The following is a 19,457-nucleotide window of genomic DNA, read 5'->3' on the forward strand; positions in this document are numbered from 1 at the left end:
TGCAGCCACCAGGGTAGCACTTCGTAGGAGCATGAGGACAAGCAAAGGCACACGGAAGACAGGCACTAGGGAATGCACAAGGGTGATTAGTTGACATTGTTATGTAATATTGGATGGATTGATGTATAAAGTTAGATTGGAATGTTTCTTTTGTGGTGGCTTTTATTTCAGCATTGTGGCCAAGAGGATGCAGTGAAGGTCAATAACATAGGGAAGGCAAGGTGTGGGACAATTGTTGAATGGGGAATAGGGGTTGCGTTCACTGGTATCGCAGGCGGATGAGTTGATCACGGATAGCAGGGACAGAAATGGGCTGTCTGGGTTGCCTCCTTCCTTCTGCTTCCTCCTCTTCCGCTTCCATTCTGTTCCTCCTCCTCCTCAGCTGGTCACCATATGCCTGGTGGCAAGGGCTGTGCACTCATAATGGCGAAATTGTGGAGCATGCAGCAGACCGCGATGAATCTTGAGACGTGCTCTGGTGAGTACTGCAGGGCACCTCCAGAGCGGTCCAGGCAGCGGAAGCGTTTTTTTTAAGGACGCCAATGGTCTGCTCTATCAGATTCCACATGGCAGCTTGACTTTCGTTATATGCATGCTGCCCACCTGTGCGTGGGTTGTGCAGCGGAGTCCTGAGTCAGATGGTGAGCAGATAGCCTTTGTTGCCCAGTAGCAACCCTCTGGTTTGTCGTAGTGTCTCAAAGACTGAGGGGACAGAGGACTTTTGCAGAATTAAAGCGTCATGGCTGCTGCCAGGATCCTGGGCATTCACCAACATATTGTGCGAAGCAAGGTGGCATACCAACTGCACATTCAGCGAGTGGTAACCCGAGAGTGGTTGTTGACCCCTTTAAATATCGTTGGATGGGGTCCTTGTTGCTGATGAATGCATGTTCAGCTGTGTGAGGTTAACGCAGGGTGTTAGTTCCAGCGTTGAGGATGGCAACTTGATGTCAAATCAGCGAGTGACATCATGATCTACCCACTCTACATACTTGCGGCGCACGCTCCTAACGCCTGCCCTCACCAAAATGACACCCAGCGTGGCCCGCACCAGAAGTGTACACGCACAGCGCAGACAGCATTTAACACAAAATGGCACCCATAATGCAAAAAAATTGGGTGCTACGGAGCTGAATTTCTAGCCCACCAGGTTTATCCTTCTCTCATAGGAACATAAGAAATAGGAGTAGGAATAAGCCATATGGACTATCGAGCCAGCTCCACCATTCAGTAAGATCAATAAGTTAAACTCTTCCTCCATATGAACTCTCCTACCCAGATTCATTGCCAACCCCAGACCTCACCATCTCCCATTGTTTCTCTACTCCCATGGTCTCAATCATTGACAAGGCCATCCCCGACCACTCCCTCACCACCATCTTCCAACCCAACTTCCTTCTGCACCTGCCCCTGGAAAATATATTGGTTCTCTCACCACCTGACCAAGGCCCACCTTGGCAGCTTCAGGACTCGGCCAGTAGTGGTGCTACTGAGCCGCTCTTGGTGATGAACATTGAAGTCCCCCAACCAGAGTACATTCTGTGCCCTTGCTATCCTCAGTGCTTCTTCCAAGTGATGTTTAACATGGAGTATTGATTCATCAGCTGAGGGAAGGTCGTAGGTGGCAATTATCAGGAGGGTTCCTTGCCCATGTTTGACCTGATGCTATGAGACTTCATGGGGTCCGGAGTCAATGTTGAGGATTCTCAGGGCCAATCCCTCCTGACTGTATACCACTGTGCCACCACCCCTGGTGGGCCTGTCCTGCCAGTGATGGTGATGATAGAGTCTGGGACAGTGGCTGATGATTGAGAGCATGATTCTGTGAGTATGACTATGTCAGGCTGTCACAATTTTGACACATGTGAGGAGGACTGGGTGGTCCATCCGGTTTTATTCTTATTGTTTCTTTAGCAGTTTGTCACAACATAGGCCAGATTTCCTTCCATAAAGGGCATTAGTGAACCAGTGAGCATTCTTCTAATTCCAGATTTATTTAATTAACTAAATTTAAATTCCAGTTGCCACGGTAGGATTTGAACTCCAGATTATTAGTCCAGGCCTTTGGATTACTAGTCCAGTAATATAACCACTATGCTACCTGTACCGTAGGTGCTTTGAGTGGTTTCCAGAGGTGAGAACCAGTTGATGTGGTGTATTTGGACTTTCAGAAGGCTTTCGACAAGGTCCTACACAAGAGATTAATGTGCAAAGTTAAAGCACATGGGATTGGGGGTAGTGTGCTGACGTGGATTGAGAACTGGTTGTCAGACAGGAAGCAAAGAGTAGGAGTAAATGGGTACTTTTCAGAATGGCAGGCAGTGACTAGTGGGGTACCGCAAGGTTCTGTGCTGGGGCCCCAGCTGTTTACACTGTACATTAATGATTTAGACGAGGGGATTAAATGTAGTATCTCCAAATTTGCGGATGACACTAAGTTGGTTGGAAGTGTGAGCTGCGAGGAGGATGCTGTGAGGCTGCAGAGTGACTTGGATAGGTTAGGTGAGTGGGCAAATGAATGGCAGATGAAGTATAATGTGGATAAATGTGAGGTTATCCACTTTGGTGGTAAAAACAGAGAGACAGACTATTATCTGAATGGTGACAGATTAGGAAAAGGGGAGGTGCAACGAGACCTGGGTGTCATGGTGCATTAGTCATTGAAGGTTGGCATGCAGGTACAGCAGGCGGTTAAGAAAGCAAATGTCATGTTGGCCTTCACAGCGAGGGGATTTGACTACAGGGGCAGGGAGGTGTTACTACAGTTGTACAGGGCCTTGGTGAGGCCACACCTGGAGTATTGTGTACAGTTTTGGTCTCCTAACTTGAGGAAGGACATTCTTGCTATTGAGGGAGTGCAGCGAAGGTTCACCAGACTGATTCCCGGGATGGCGGGACTGACATATCAAGAAAGACTATATCAACTGGACTTGTATTCACTGGAGTTCAGAAGAATAGAAACATAGAAACATAGAAAATAGGTGCAGGAGTCGGCCATTCGGCCCTTCTAGCCTGCACCTCCATTCAATGAGTTCATGGCTGAACATGCAACTTCAGTACCCCATTCCTGCTTTCTTGCCATACCCCTTGATCCCCTTAGTAGTAAGGACTACATCTAACTCCTTTTTGAATATATTTAGTGAATTGGCCTCAACAACTTTCTGTGGTAGAGAATTCCACAGGTTCACCACTCTCTGGGTGAAGAAGTTCCTCCTCATCTCGGTCTTAAATGGCTTACCCCTTATCCTTAGACTGTGACCCCTCGTTCTGGACTTCCCCAACATTGTGAACATTCTTCCTGCATCTAACCTGTCTGAACCCATCAGAATTTTAAATGTTTCTATAAGGTCCCCTCTCATTCTTCTGAACTCCAGTGAATACAAGCCCAGTTGATTCAGTCTTTCTTGATATGTCAGTCCCGCCATCTCGGGAATCAGTCTGGTGAACCTTTGCTGCACTCCCTCAATAACAAGAATGTCCTTTCTCAGGTTAGGAGACCAAAACTGTACACAATATTCCAGGTGTGGTCTCACTAAGGCCCTGTACAACTGTAGTAACACCTCCCTGCCCCTGTACTCAAATCCCCTCGCTATGAAGGCCAACATGCCATTTGCTTTCTTAACCGCCTGCTGTACCTGCATGCCAACCTTCAATGACTGATGTACCATGACACCCAGGTCTCGTTGCACCTCCCCTTTTCCTAATCTGTCACCATTCAGATAATTGTCTGTCTCTCTGTTTTTACCACCAAAGTGGACAACCTCACATTTATCCACATTATACTTCATTTGCCATGTTTGCCCACTCACCTAACCTATTCAAGTCGCTCTGCAGCCTCATGGCATCCTCCTCGCAGCTCACACTGCCACCCAACTTAGTGTCATCCGCAAATTTGGAGATACTACATTTAATCCCCTCGTCTAAATCATTAATATACAGTGTAAACAGCTGGGGCCCCAGCACAGAACCTTGCGGTACCCCACTAGTCACAGCCTGCCATTCTGAAAAGTACCCATATACTCCTACTCTTTGCTTCCTGTCTGACAACCATTTCTCAATCCATGTCAGCACACTACCCCCAATCCCATGTGCTTTAACTTTGCACATTAATCTCTTGTGTGGAACCTTGTCGAAAGCCTTCTGAAAGTCCAAATATACCACATCAAATGGTTCTCCCTTGTCCACTCTGCTGGAAACATCCTCAAAAAATTCCAGAAGATTTGTCAAGCATGATTTCCCTTTCACAAATCCATGCTGACTTGGACCTATCATGTCACCTCTTTCGAAATGCGCTGCTATGACATCCTTAATAATTGATTCCAACATCTTACCCACTACTGATGTCAGGCTGACCGGTCTATAATTCCGTTTTCTCCTCACTCCTTTTTTAAAAAGTGGGGTTACATTGGCTACCCTCCACTCGATAGGAACTGATCCAGAGTCAATGGAATGTTGGAAAATGACAGTCAATGCATCCGCTATTTCCAAGGCCACCTCCTTAAGTACTCTGGGATGCAGTCCATCAGGCCCTGGAGATTTATCGGCCTTCAATCCCATCAATTTCCCCAACACAATTTCCCGACTAATAAGGATTTCCCTCAGTTCCTCCTCCTTACTAGACCCTCTGACCCTTCTTATATCTGGAATGTTGTTAGTGTCCTCCTTAGTGGATACCGAACCAAAGTACTTGTTCAATTGGTCCGCCATTTCTTTGTTCCCCGTTATGACTTCCCCTGATTCTGACTGCAGGGGACCTACATTTGTCTTTACTAACCTTTTTCTCTTTACATATCTATCGAAACTTTTGCAATCCGTCTTAATGTTCCCTGCAAGCTTCTTCTTGTACTCCATTTTCCCTGCCCTAATCAAACCCTTTGTCCTCCTCTGCTGAGTTCTAAATTTCTCCCAGTCTCCGGGTTCGCTGCTATTTCTGGCCAATTTGTATGCCACTTCCTTGGCTTTAATACTATCCCTGATTTCCCTTGATAGCCACAGTTGAGCCACCTTCGCTTTTTTATTTTTATGCCAGACAGGAATGTACAATTGTTGTAGTTCATCCATGCGGTCTCTAAATGTCTGCCATTGCCCATCCACAGTCAACCCCTCAAGTATCATTCGCCAATCAATCCTAGCCAATTCACGCCTCATACCTTCAAAGTTACCCTTCTTTAAGTTCTGGACCATGGTCTCTGAATTAACTGTTTCATTCTCCATCCCAATGCAGAATTCCACCATATTATGGTCACTCTTCCCCAAGGGGCCTCGCACAACGAGATTGCTAATTAATCCTCTCTCATTACACAACACCCAGTCTAAGATGGCCTCTCCCCTAGTTGGTTCCTCAACATATTGGTCTAGAAAACCATCCCTTATGCACTCCAGGAAATCTTCTTCCACCGTATTGCTTCCAGTTTGGTTAGCCCAATCTATGTGCATATTAAAGTCACCCATTATAACTGCTGCACCCTTATTGTATGCACCCATAATTTCCTGTTTGATGCCGTCCCCAACATCACTACTACTGTTTGGAGGTCTGTACACAACTCCCACTAACGTTTTTTGCCCTTTGGTGTTCTGCAGCTCTACCCATATAGATTCCACATCATTCAAGCTAATGTCATTCCTAATTATTGTATTAATCTCCTCTTTAACCAGCAATGCTACCCCACCTCCTTTTCCTTTTATTCTATCCTTCCTGAATGTTGAATACCCCTGGATGTTGACTTCCCAGCCCTGATTATCCTGGAGCCACGTCTCCGTAATCCCAATCACATCATATTTGTTCACATCTATTTGCACAGTTAATTCATCCACCTTATTACGGATACTCCTTGCATTAAGACACAAAGCCTTCAGGCTTGTTTTTTTTAACACCCTTTGTTCTTTTAGAATTTTGTTGTACAGTGGCCCTTTTTGTTCTTTGTCTTGCGTTTCTCTGCCCTCCACTTTTTCTCATCTCCTTTCTGTTTTTTGCTTTTATCTCCTTTTTGTTTCCCTCTGTCTCCCTCCATTGGTTCCCATTCACCTGCCATATTAGTTTAACTCCTCCCCAACAGTACTAGCAAACAATCCCCCTAGGACATTGGTTCCGGTCCTGCCCAGGTGCAGACCGTCCGGTTTGTACTATTCCCACCTCCCCCAGAACCGGTTCCAATGCCCCAGGAATTTGAATCCCTCCCTGCTGCACCACTGCTCAAGCCACGTATTCATCTGTGCTATCCTGCGATTCCTACTCTGACTAGCACGTGGTACTGGTAGCAATCCCGAGATTACTACTTTTGAGGTCCTACTTTTTAAATTTAGCTCCTAGCTCCTTAAATTCGTTTCATAGGACCTCATCCCTTTTTTTTTAAACCTATGTCGTTGGTACCAATGTGCACCACGACAACTGGCTGTTCTCCCTCCCTTTTTAGAATGTCCTGCACCCGCTCTGAGACATCCTTGACCCTTGCACCAGGGAAGCAACATACTATCCTGGAGTCTCGGTTGCGGCCGCAGAAACGCCTATCTATTCCCCTAACAATTGAATCCCCTATCACTATCGCTCTCCCACTCTTTTTCCTCCACTGCTGTGCAACAGAGCCAGCTACAGTGACATGAACTTGGCTGCTGCTGCCCTCCCCAGATGAGTCATCTCCCTCAACAGTACTCAAAGCAGTGTATCTGTTTTGCAGGGGGATGACCACAGGGGACCCTTGCACTACCTTCTTTGCACTGCTCTTCCTGCTGGTCTTCCATTCCCCATCTGGCTGTGGACCCTTCTCTTGTGGTATGACCAACTCGGTACACGTGCTACTCACGTCATTCTCAGCATCGTGGATGCTCCAGAGTGAATCCACCCTCAGCTCCAACTCCGCAACGCGGACCGTCAGGAGCTGGAGGTGGATACACTTCCTGCACACGTAGTCGTCAGGGACACTGGAGTCATTCCTGAGTTCCCACATAGTACAGAGGAGCATAACACGTGACCGAGCTCTTCTGCCATGACTTAACCTTTAGATAGGCAACAATAATGTTAAAGTTTACTCACTGTTAAAGAGAAGAAAGAAAAACTACTCACCAATCACCAGCCAATCAATTAACCCCTTTGGCTATGACGTCACCTTTCTGTTTCTTTTTTGCCTTCTCCCTGTAGCTGCACAAGCACGCCTTTTATAGGCCTCCAACCCCGGACTCGCGCTGCTCCAACTGCCACCGCCTCATTCTCCCGCTGGGCCTTTTATAGGCCTCACCAAACCCGGACTCGCGCTGCTCCAACTGCCGCCGCCTTACTCTCCCGCTGGGCCTTTTATAGGCCTCACCAACCCCGGACTCGCGCTGCTCCAACTGCCCAAAGAGGGGATCTCATAGAAACATTTAAAATTCTGACGGGTTTAGACAGGTTAGATGCAGGAAGAATGTTCCCAATGTTGGGGAAGTCCAGAACCAGGGGTCACAGTCTAAGGATAAGGGGTAAGCCATTTAGGACCGAGATGAGGAGAAACTTCTTCACCCAGAGAGTGGTGAACCTGTGGAATTCTCTACCACAGAAAGTTGTTGAGGCCAATTCACTAAATATATTCAAAAAGGAGTTAGATGTAGTCCTTACTACTCGGGGGATCAAGGGGTATGGCGAGAAAGCAGGAATGGGGTACTGAAGTTGCATGTTCAGCCATGAACTCATTGAATGGCGGTGCAGGCTCGAAGGGCCGAATGGCCTACTCCTGCACCTATTTTCTATGTTTCTATGTTTCTATGTGTGCTAAAATACAAGTTTTTAGCAAATGTTTAGCTTAATACTGAAATTTGCACTTCCCACCTAATGAGCATTGAATCAATACCACAAAAATCACTTTCACCTGACAAGTCGTACATGTTTTGTTTATGTGTAATGAATGATTAAATGGTTACAACTGAAAAATGATTTGAGCGGCGGATTTATGTTGGGATCTTTAGCGAATGTTTTTGCGAACAGTGTGCTTTCACATTTGCAAAATGTTGTGTCATAAGTTTTTTTTCAAGTCTAACCATTGCCTAAAACTCCTACTGAACACAACCAAACTGCAAGTCCCAGAAAGAGTTGCCATGTTTTAAATGCCAGAATCCATTGCCACTAGATAGCGCACGCAGCATGTCTCACAGATTCTGATCCGGTAAAAAAAAGCTCGGCTGGCAACACTGGAAGCTGGCTGCATGTTTCTCACCACATGGTTTTTAAATGATACAAAAAAGATCCTCTCAACAGGCTTGAACGAAATAGAGCAGCAGGAGTCAAGGTCTTCAATAGTGAGGAACCCCAGTGGTAAAATGGCTCAAAGGTGAGGAGCAGCTGATGCACCACCTGCGCTGCCCCAGTTTTCCGCTTACCTCATTTGCCTCTCGTTCTCCAGCTCGTCGCTCAACGCCTGCAAGTCACGCTCGCTGCAGTCGGCGCGCGCCTCCTCCATGCTGGCCCGGGCCGCGCTTGTTACTTCCCGTCGCCGTGGCAACGCGCTGGCCACGTGACCCGAGCCCGGAAGTCTCCTGCACTGTGGGTGTCTGACAGCTCCCCGCGCAATCAATTCTTAGCGGGCGAAGGCCATGGACAGAACGTTGTTGTCCGAGTCTGCCAAAGAGTACGAGAGGATGAAAGTGAATATCGGTAATCACGTGCATTGCGTTACACCAGCTGCAGGTTTTTCGACAAACCCAGTTTGGTTTGAGACTGACATTTATAGGAGAAAACAAAGACTTGCATTTCGGGAGGGAATGCTGCAGAGCAGGGCACTTTCAGTAAACAAAAGTTTTGGGGGGATTTTTGAGAGGGATGACAGGTTTTGTTTTTTGCCACAATTATGTTATTTGCAAATCACGGTGCCCTTTGACGTGATTTATTTAGCCTCAGGAATCACGCCAAGAGCGTGCAAAAGTTTTATTTATGCACATTGAATCATTGTGATTACAACTTAAATGATTTAAACTGTGAATTTTGCATGGGCTCTTTTTGTATGTTATTGGCTAAAAGAGAGTACATGATTTCACATTTGCAAAATGTTGTGCCAGAAATTTTTTTTTAAAGTTTAATTTGCCTAAAATCGTTCTTGTCACGGTGCTGTTAACAGTATTGGCAAGTCATGCAAGTGCCATTTGATGTGACTTTTGCCTCAACAACAACAACTTGTATTTATATAGCGCCTTTAATGTAGTGAAACGTCTGAAGGAGCTTCACAGGAGTATTCTGCAATAAAAATTTGACACCGAACCGCATAAGTAGAAATTTGCGCAAGAGGTATGTTTTAAGGAACTTCTTAAAGGAGGAAAGAGAGGCCGAGAGGTTTAGGCAGGGAGTTCCAGAACTTGGGGCCTAGGCAACAGAAGGCATGGCCACCAGTGGTTGAGCAATTATAATCGGATGCTGAGACAAGAGAGATGAAAGGAGGCATGACCATAGGAGAGAACGGTCAGGGAGGGATAAAGAGAAAAAGGAAAGGGGGGAAAAGTGGACAAAGTATTGAATGGCTTGGGTCCGGAATGGCAGCCAAAATGGGCGCGCAAATGGACAGGGGGAAGAATAAAGTCGACATGAGCAGGACAGGCCAGCACGGACAGATAATTTTCCAAAAAAAGTTTGAATTGTCAAATAACTGGAGGATGGCAAATGTTAAAATCCTGTTCAAGGGGAAAAGGATAAGCTTGGAAATTATAGGCCAGTTAGTTTTACCTTGGATATTGGTAGGCTTCTAACTTGAGCCTTTCTCGGAAATTTTCTCTGCCTTTCCACTCTGCACAGAAGGATTTCCTGTACACCTCGGCCACCCGTTTCAATGCCCGCCTGATTATACTTTCCATTGGTTGTAAAACAGGCAGCCCATTCGATTCCCGCTACGGAGGTTAAGTTTAACATTTCCCCCATTATTTTTCTGCTAAGCATTTTGCAGCTCGTTGGCCTTAACGACTTCAGACGTTAACTGCAACTTTGATTTTCTCTCTAGTAGTCAGTGCTGGCAATGTGGGATGGCTGCACCGGTGTTTCTAAGGATGGGGGAGTGGATTGGTACTTGGGGTGGGCTTCCCTTTGTTGGAGCACAGCTGGTAGGATTGTCAACACCATTGGTGGCAACCTGCCTTCAGTCCCACACTCCTGATCTTTGGGCACCCTGTGCAGAGGGGAGCGGGTAGGTCCGAGGGCCTCCTCGTAGGACTGCTCCTGGGCATGGCCAAGGGTGCCATCAGCTGTTCCAAGCAGCGGGCGGTCGAGGGGGTCGTTCAGCCTGACTGCCTGCCTCTCTTCCGTGCGTACATCCGCGCCAGGGTGTCCTTGGAGATGGAGCACGCGGTGTCCACCGGTACACTTGTGGTCTTCTGTGAGAGGTGGGCGCCAGAGGGACTGGAGTGCATAGTTACCCCCGGCAACCAAATTTTAATTTGATTTTATATGTTTTAAAGTTTAATTTGCTTTAATTGCCAGATTTTTAGTGTCCCCCTCCCCTTTTATAGGGGGCACTTGTAAAATATATGGTTTTAATGCCCCAAAAAAAATCACAAAAAAAAACCACACAAAAAAAAACATTTATTAGAAAAAGGGGCAGTTAAGTGTCTGTAGTGCCCCCCAGATCGGGGGGGGGGGGGGCACTTGATCTAATGTTTATTTTGTTCCCCCCCCCCCAAAAGAGTTGTGGTGGCGACCTGCTTTTTTATTCCACTTGAGTTTTGGGGCACTGGAGCTTGCCGGTTTTTCATGCTTCCCTTTTCTACCTATCCCCTTTTAGCGATTCAGACACACTTTGGGTCTTGTATATGTCTTTTTGATTTCTTATTTGCCTCCTGCTAATATGTCTTCCATTTAATCATCAATTTCCTGTTCTCCACCCAAGCATTTCACGTTCTATTTATTTTCCTGTTTGTTTTTCTCCAGTCCCTCTTTCCTTTGTGTACCTTTTTAAATGCTGTTCATTTGTGGTATCTCCTATTCCTGAAGAGTCTTGAGGCCTAAAATATGAACGGACTTCTGTTTTTCCACTGATGCTGCCTGACCTGCTGAGTATTTCTATCTTTTTCTGTTTTCAGATTTCCAGCATCTGCAGTATTTTATTTTCCTTTTATATCATTCACCGTGTGAGTGGACCAAAACCGGACCAAGTATTCTAGATCTAACCAAGGTCTTTAACAAGGTCACTGGTGTGATTTTTGTTTTACATTGTTTCTACCTGGCAAGACATCCTAATATTTGGTTTGCATTAGCAATAGCCTCGCAGCACAGGTCATGAACCTTTTAGAAATTTGTATTATAACACATGGGTCTCTTTCCTGCTCAACAGACTATATTTCAGAACCCTGCATAGTGTGCATATGTTTGGCATTAGCCCTATCAATGTGCATAACACTACATTTATCTACTTTAAATGCCATCTGCTAAATGCAGCCTCATTTCCCCTACACCTGGATCTGATTGTAATCAGTTTTTTTCATCCAAAGTTCCAAAACTTGCACAATTTTTTGTTACATTCTTGAACTCGCAGATAGTTTCCCCAACACTTTTATTCAGATTAATATAGGTCGTTATGATTAATGGTCCTATCACCAATCCTTTCCAGACTCACTCATAACTGGTCTCCATGCAGAACCACCCTCTTGCCCACCAAAATGCAACCAATTCCCTATCCAACCCTGAATCTGTCCTCCAATCACTATCTAGAACTTTACTCTATCTTAAAAAGTAGCCTATTGTGTGCCACCAAGTCAACATCCATTGTGTAGAATGTTGACCAGGTTACCTTTGTCCATTAACCTAGTAACTTCCTCAAAAATTGTAACCAGGTTGGTGAGATATGGCCTTTGTTTCTAGAAAACATATTGAGGGCCTCTGTTAAATCCTTTTCTGTCCATATTCAGGCAGATCTAAGAATCCCTTCTCGCAACTTGCCTATAACTGAAGTTATGCCAATGTGACTATCATTTTCCAATTCTGACCTGTTGCCTTTTTTGAAAATTACCATAGCTGCCGTCCACTGGAGTGAAGACTTAATGCAAAATAGCATTTAAAACCTCTTTTATCCCCTGGGAGTTCACCTGAATCTGGCCTGAGGAATCCTTTAATGGCCCTATGCAGTTGGTCTTTCTCCTCGCTCTGTAACCTTCTCCAGCTCTACAATCCCTGAAAACACTCTCTTCCTTCGACTTTGGCCTCAAGCAACCACCTTCCCTGATCACCTGTCTAGGCTCTAAGTTCAGTAATTCCCTTCCTAAACTTCTCTGCCTCAGTATCTCCCTCTCCATATTTAAGCTCCTCCTTAAAACTTACCTCTGATCAAGCTTTTAGTCACCCCTCCTAATAACGCTCGTTTGGTTTAGTGTCCATTTTGGTTTGGTTGCACAGAGATGAGCACCTTGGGTGTTTTTCTCCATTAAAAGGTGCTATATGTGAAAGTTGTAGTTATCCCCCTCTGGCTCCCACCATAGCTAAAAATAAGGTTTCATTATTGCTGCTGCAGTTGTCCACTACTGCCGCCGCCTTTTATATTTTGGACACTGATAGTAGCTTTTGTTGCCTTTAGCTGAAATCCCTGTTCTACGAGTTATTTTATTTTAATCTGTAAAACTATTTTTGCTTTGATTTGGCCTTGCACATGACTAGTGAGCCACTTTGGCTTTGTTTTAGCATATGCCACCCTTTTGTATCTAGGGACATGCATGACTTATTTTTGCATTTGGATGGTTTTAAAGGTATTTTCTTGTGTGTTGGTAATTTCCCCACCGAATAGGGATGTCCAATCAACCTGATTCAAGTCCTCTGCCATCATTTGTAAATCTAACCCTCTTGAAATCAAACTGCTACTAAATGCTTGGCAACTTTAATTTGACTAATCAAGTTCAATCTAATATGAAGGCAAATAGGAGTGATTTGTACAGGAAAGATTATTTTCTTTTGAAGATACAAATTTATATCAAAGGTGTCTTTCTCTTTCCCCTTTTTGTTCCTTGTTTATTCCCTCCCTTCTGTATTTTTTTGTGCTTGTAACCTCTGCACTCCAATTATTATAACAGGAAAGTCTTGAATCAGATTATTTCAAGCAGGAAAGAGATGCGCTTCCCTGCAGTGCAGGCTTTTCTTTTGGCTCCATATCTGTTATACAGTAGTTGCAAGGTGAATGAGAATCAGCTTTACCTGCTCACTTGATAAAAAGGATAAGATTACTGCTTTAATTAGTGGTTCTTAGCGGATGTTGGATAGTCTGATTGGAGTATTGTCTGTACCAGAGCAGGACATTAAATCCAATCATGGTGGAGCAGTTCATCAATACAGTTCTCTTGTTGCCAACAACTGTCCCCTCAGAGAACTGTATCACTTCATGTTTGACAAGTTGCATTTGTGCTATGGTGTATAAATCAGATAGTAAAGCTGAAGCATGATATGATTATACAAGAGGTAGTTGAAATAATTTTATACCAAAGTTATTTCATTTGTGTGTGAATTTTATAAAAGGATAAAACGTTGATTTGTAAATTTTGGAATGAGAACCACAAGTCCTCTTGAAACAATGGTGTCCGCTCACAGTTCAATAGCCAGGGAGAACAAAGCAGCACTGGGGTTCATTTCTAGAGGGATAGAATCGAAAAGCAGAGGAACTTGTACAGAACCTTGGTGCACAGTTCTAGGCTCCATATTATAAAAAAGATAAAGGCATTGCAGAAGCTGCAAAAAAGCTTCATAGATAATACCAGAACTGAAAACTCAGTGGATATACTTATCAGGAAAAGCTGAACAGGCTGGGGCTCTTTCCTCAAGAGAGATGATTGATGGATGACCAGATAAGAGGTATTTAAGTTAATGAAAGGGTTTGATGGGATAGAGGTAGAGAAAATGTGAGGGTGTCAAAAGAAGGCATATAGTCACTAATAAATTCAGGAGAAACTTCTTTACCCAAAGAGTGATTAAGAATGGTTGAGGCAAATACCATAGATACATTTAAGGGTAAGCAAGATAAGCACATGAGGGAGAAACAAAATAGAAGGGTGGGAGGAAGCTCTCATGGATCCTAAACTTGTTGGGCTGAATGAGTCTACAGAACAGAAACATGCCAATGTTACAGTTTGGATCCAACCAATTGTACCTTTCTGAACACACAAATGTTCCAAATGCCATCAGGAATGAAAGGAGATTCAAGAACTTATTTGATTAGATTTTTTTTGGGGGGGAGAGAGGAGGAGGAGGAAGAAGAAGAGGAAGAGGAGGAGGAGTCCACTTTAAGCAACACTGAGTTTATGCAGATTAAGCAACACTGAGTTTGTGCAGATATAATTAATTTTCCTCAGCCTGTCATCTGTAAGGTGAGCAACTGTTATCTTTGCTCATGTAAATCAAATAACACTGAATATCCTGGCCAGTACACTGACACTAACCTTCCTCCCACTGGAAGCAATTGGGACTTCATGTTCTGATCATGGACCACTAATAGGATTGAAACACAATTGAGACCTCAGTTTAAAAGAGCAGTTTAATGGAATATTATTGCAAGAATTAAACTGAATGATCTAATATTGTAGATTCCATGTGTGCAGATTACTAGTCGGTCTCCTGCAGCATTTCACATGGAGAGTCAAGACTTGTAGTCTTCAGGTGAAGTGGAGTTAAGAGGGCAGGGGATAATTGGATCAGGGCACAGCGTAATTCAGTCTCAATTTTAAAATGAGGACAGAGTGTAACTTTTAAAAAGTCTCAACTCTGATTCACCTGAAGACTACACCAACTCTTGACTCCCAATGTGAAACACCACAGGAGATTGACTAGTAATATGAAAAATGGTGTCCATTTTTTAAATATCCAAATTTTTGCATTCACATTTATAATGGAACCGCCTATTTAACATTGTCACTGTAATTACACACCCTCCCTAGTGAGGTGCTCTAACCCTGCTTCATGATTACCCTTGAGCTTGACTTCCCATGCAAAATACCATGGGAGATCGACTAGTATTGTAATGTTAGAGGCATTATACTCAATTTCATGTGTTTAAATTATTTATTACAGAAAAACTTACTGAAGAATCTTTTAAATTGGCTATGTACCAGAAAAAAATGGTGGAACACAATGCAGTGCTTACAAAGCTCAGCCAGAATTTCAATCAGGTAACTTGAAGCTGCAAACTTAACTTTTGTTTGGGAAATCTTCCCATTTGAGGCATCGAATGTTAGCCTTGAGTGATCCTGGTCAGAGTGAATCACTCTTTACTCTGTTCCAACAATTTGACTTACCCAACCTATAGCTGCCAATGCACGAGTGTTACATTTCGGTTTCCCACAACAGACATCTTTGGTAATTTCATTCAAAATACTTCCATCTAGTTTCAACTGTTGCTACCCAGGCTCCCTAGTTTCAAGTCTGCATTTAAAAATACTCCTGAATTTATTTTTGAACACCCACACCCCTTAGTGACAAACTGGCACTATTTTTTTTGTTCAACAAAATTTACTAGTGTTACCAGTCAGTCCCTTGCTATTCCTAAGCCAAATCCAAAGGGGTTGAGCTTTGGATCACTTCTCTTTAAATCCATATACAGTAATGCTATGATATTGTCTATAATATCACATCACCTCCTTCTCTTCCTATTGCTCCTGAAATTTTTATATTTGGTAATTAATTGCCAAACCTGACCCAGCTTGAGACAAGAGTTAATGTTTTATGATTTTCTATTAATTTATTCTAGTTCCACTGACAATTTACCTTCTCATGAGCGTTATATGGGTACTGTAATTCCATCTGGAAGAAATATTACAGGGGTCTGCACAATTATAGCACGTCAACAGTATGTTGCTTTGATCACAATTTATTGACAGCTTTATCTCTAAAGCAAGCTTAAAATCACAGGATCTTTCTGGGTTTAGCAATTCAATTCAACTTTGAGGTACTGCATATTCCTCACATGACAGTGATATTTCAAAAGCCTGTAGTTTTATATATGCCATGAAGATCGATCTACAAAAGCGTCAATCCCGTGCACTAAATTCTCTTTCTACCTCACCTCCGCTAACTAACTCAATTTTTAAAAATCTGCCTTTTTCCAATTTGGTGCCTTTGTACTATATTTTTCCCTCTGTTTGAACCTTAAACATATGGGGCTAGATTTTCAAAAAAAGTCAGCGCCCGATTGCTGCCCAAAATAACGCTAAGATTTTAAAATTACTGCCGGTGAAAAATTCCATTTAATAAAAAAGGAAAGAATTCCGCCTGGCGCAAAAAATGGACCCTACGCCCCGATTTTCGGCGGAAAATAGAATCTTGGGCTGATTCTTAAACAAAATGGGCGGTAATTACTAAAATTTACACAGAGGCTATGGGTTGGGCCTAGAAGGAGGAAAGCACACTCTTTTTTCCCCCCCATAAAACGTAAAATAAAATCAGAACACATTCTCGGCACTCTTCACCTTATTCACAGAATTTTAAAATCCTTATTAAAAACCCATTAACTTTTTTTGCAGGGCTACTTACCGACCGCCCAGCTCCCACTGCTTCTCGTGGGTGTTTTTTTTTTCTACTTATCTACGGGTCACTGCCGAGTCAAAAGAATTGGGTGATGGCAGTGTATGGATGATGCACACCGGCAGTTAGCTCCTCAGCAGTATTTTGAAACCGCTGGTGGACTTCTGGAAATTTGCCGACCCAGTTTTTGCCCCAAACCACTGAGAAACCAGAGACGCAGTGCAAATTCTAGCTCATGATCACTATTCCCAAGGTGCTGACCCACATTTAACTTATCTTCCTGATTATTTAATTATTCATACCTAGATCTAGCAATAACTTTCCTCTTGTAGGCATATCATACTGTTTGAGAAAGGAGTCCCACACATTTTAGGAATTCCATTCCTTCTCTGTATACTACATCTCTACCCCAATGAATAACTAATTAAAATTTTAGAATAATACTTTTGTTGTTCCTACTCTCCTCATTTGTCTACAGATTTCCTCACTGGCACAGACATGATGGGCTGAATGGTTTACTCCTGTGCTGTATCATTGCGATTCTATTTCCGTTCCACTTAGCTGGGGGGTGGGGTGAGGCCGGGTCGGGTCTGTAGTACAACCTCAGCCATGGCTCAGTGGTAGCACCTCTCGCCTGAGTCAGAAGGTTGTAGGTTTAAGTCCCTCTAGCACAAAAATCTAGGCTGACTCTCCAGTGCAGTTGAGGGAGTGTCACACTGTCAGAGGTACCATCTTTTAGATGAGACATTAAACAGAGACCCCATCTACCCTTTCAGGTGCACAGTAAAATCCCATGGCACTGTTCCAAACAAGAGCAGGAGTTTGCCAATATTTATCCTTCAACCAACACCAACAAAAACCCATATGATCTCATCATTTACTTTATTGCTGTTTGAAGGACCATGCTCTGCACAAATTGGCTGCCACATTTCCTACATTACAACAGTAACTGTACTTAAAGTACTTTATTGGCTGTAATGGGCAGCTGGCAGTAAGGAGACCTGTGATCTATATAAAGTAATTATTTTTCATCTATAGATAACTCTGCAGCCCTATGTAGATATGTATATTTATTGCCCTTAATCTTTTTCCATTCTTTATACTGGTTATTTGTTAGTTAACTTCCTCTCCAGCTCGAAAACTGAACAGCAGCAATGATTAATCTTGCTCCCAGTGAGTATTTTTACATGAACGTGACAGTACAAATTCAGTGCAGGATAACAACTGAAGCAAACTAAACTTTTCTGTTTGTAGGTCCAATCGAGATTGGAACGGGTAGCAGCAGTGAAGCCTGGTAGCATGTTACTGAACCAATAGCTTTCTTGGAAAACTACTCTTGTTGTGCAGTGAAAACCAGCATTCCGAATCTATTCAAAATCGTAGAATTTACTTGTGATCTTTATGGGCATTGTTCAGTTTATTCAATGAGAGTGAATGTTCTATAATTGTTTTTACATTTCATGTAAATATCAGCAATTCAGTGTATGTTCTTTGTGTCTCACTAAAATAAAGACTTGAATCTGATCTGATAATTTAAATAGTACAGTTTTACTTGTTTTAAAAATCTCCTTCAGAGCACATGCAAAAATAACTGATTTCATGAATAACTTGAATTCTATTACAGTACCAAGTCTGTAAAGGCTCAAGTCTACACTATGCTAGCTTTAAGTGAGCACAGTAAACAGTATAATTGTAATATGCATTAAATATTTAAATAGGATTTAGTGGAATCAGAAATATATAAAGCTGAAGACTCTAGGTATTCTGCTTTTTTCATGTCAGCTTAGTTCCATTGGTAGTATTTGTGCATCTGGCCCTAAAGATTGTGGATTTGAGCCCTGCACCAGGAGTTTAAACTCCATCTAGGCTGACATTGATCCCAATACCGAGTGGTGCTGTGTCAGAAGTGCACTCCTGTTAAAGTTTGCGCTTTTCCCTTCTGTACTTAATTTGGGGTCCTGCAGCACTGGATTCCTGAAGTAGGATCCAACTGAAGGAGAGCATCACTGTTGGGAGCAGGAGCTTTCTTTTAATTCAGTATACTCCTACTGATGAAGTCTGTCATGCTGCCTGAGCTTGCTTTTTCTTTAGTTCCAAAGAACCCATTAACATTAATTTCGACCGGTGAGTTATTCAGAAGTGAATGCTTAGTGTTTAGTGCGCACCCCATTTATCTGTGGCTCTGTACTGAAGCGAGAGCGGAAGAATGGAGCAATTCACTGACCATGTTCACAAAGGCAGAGTCTGATGTTGCTAGCACCTGTCCCCCACAATTGGCTAATGAGATTCTTGGATCCCCTCCCCTAATCATTTGCATCCCTTCCCAGCATGCCTCAGATCCAGAGGCCACTGCTAACTTTCCCCCCTACCAACTTCCTGATGTTGCTGCTTCAAACTTAGCCACTCATCTGAACCTGCATGTTGCCTTTCAGCGACCATACTTGGAGACAAAGCAGTAAGTAAAGAGAAGCAAGAGAAAAGGAAAATCAAAAAAAATCTGAGGGGGAAGAGTCAGTAATGATGGCAGAGGGGCTGAGAGAGATCAAAGTGGAAGATAAACGCATACATGTAGGAGAGAAAAAATTAGGGTGTATTTCCAGTGCAACTTTAGAATCTTGGAAGAGATTTCTGTGTAGCATTCACACTTAGTAATGGAGAATTTTAGAGGTGCACTCTGTAGGGGGGCAAAGGGGAGGGGGGGGGGAAAGAGAAGAGAGAGCGCGAAGAGCTGTTATGAAAGGGGAGAAACATTAACATTTGTCCTCCAAAAAAAAGAGAAAGGCCAACCAACCCCTTATACTGAGGAATTGTGAAACATTCCATGGCCCACATTCTTGGTTGGTTGATGCTAGTCTACAAAAGGGAATAAGCTTTTTTTTAAAAAAAGTAGCTAAATATAAAAATTAAATAAGATCTTAATTATATTATGTAAACTGCACAAAAGGTCTTTAGGATATCTTCCCTTATTTACAAATAAATGTAGGAAACTCAACTAAATGAATTAGAAACCCAGTTACACAAT

General features: G+C 43.2%; 1 protein-coding gene and 1 long non-coding RNA gene across 2 annotated transcripts in view; one reads left to right on the plus strand and one right to left on the minus strand.

The window, feature by feature from the left end:
- ccdc169 (coiled-coil domain containing 169) overlaps nt 1-8,533 on the minus strand; it is a 140,445-nt gene extending 131,912 nt beyond the window's left edge. Inside the window, exon 1 of the mRNA XM_070892348.1 lies at nt 8,347-8,533. Coding sequence (XP_070748449.1) covers nt 8,347-8,426 — 80 coding nt within the window. The 5' untranslated portion in view covers nt 8,427-8,533. The remainder of the gene's footprint in view (nt 1-8,346) is intronic.
- Nucleotides 8,480-17,967, plus strand: LOC139275206 (uncharacterized). Its single transcript, XR_011595694.1, has 3 exons — nt 8,480-8,620; nt 14,987-15,084; nt 17,690-17,967. It is a non-coding gene; the product is annotated as an uncharacterized lncRNA (long non-coding RNA).
- Nucleotides 17,968-19,457: the final 1,490 nt, after the last annotated feature.

Source organism: Pristiophorus japonicus, chromosome 10 (assembly GCF_044704955.1).
Source record: "Pristiophorus japonicus isolate sPriJap1 chromosome 10, sPriJap1.hap1, whole genome shotgun sequence".
Lineage (NCBI taxonomy): Eukaryota > Metazoa > Chordata > Chondrichthyes > Pristiophoridae > Pristiophorus > Pristiophorus japonicus.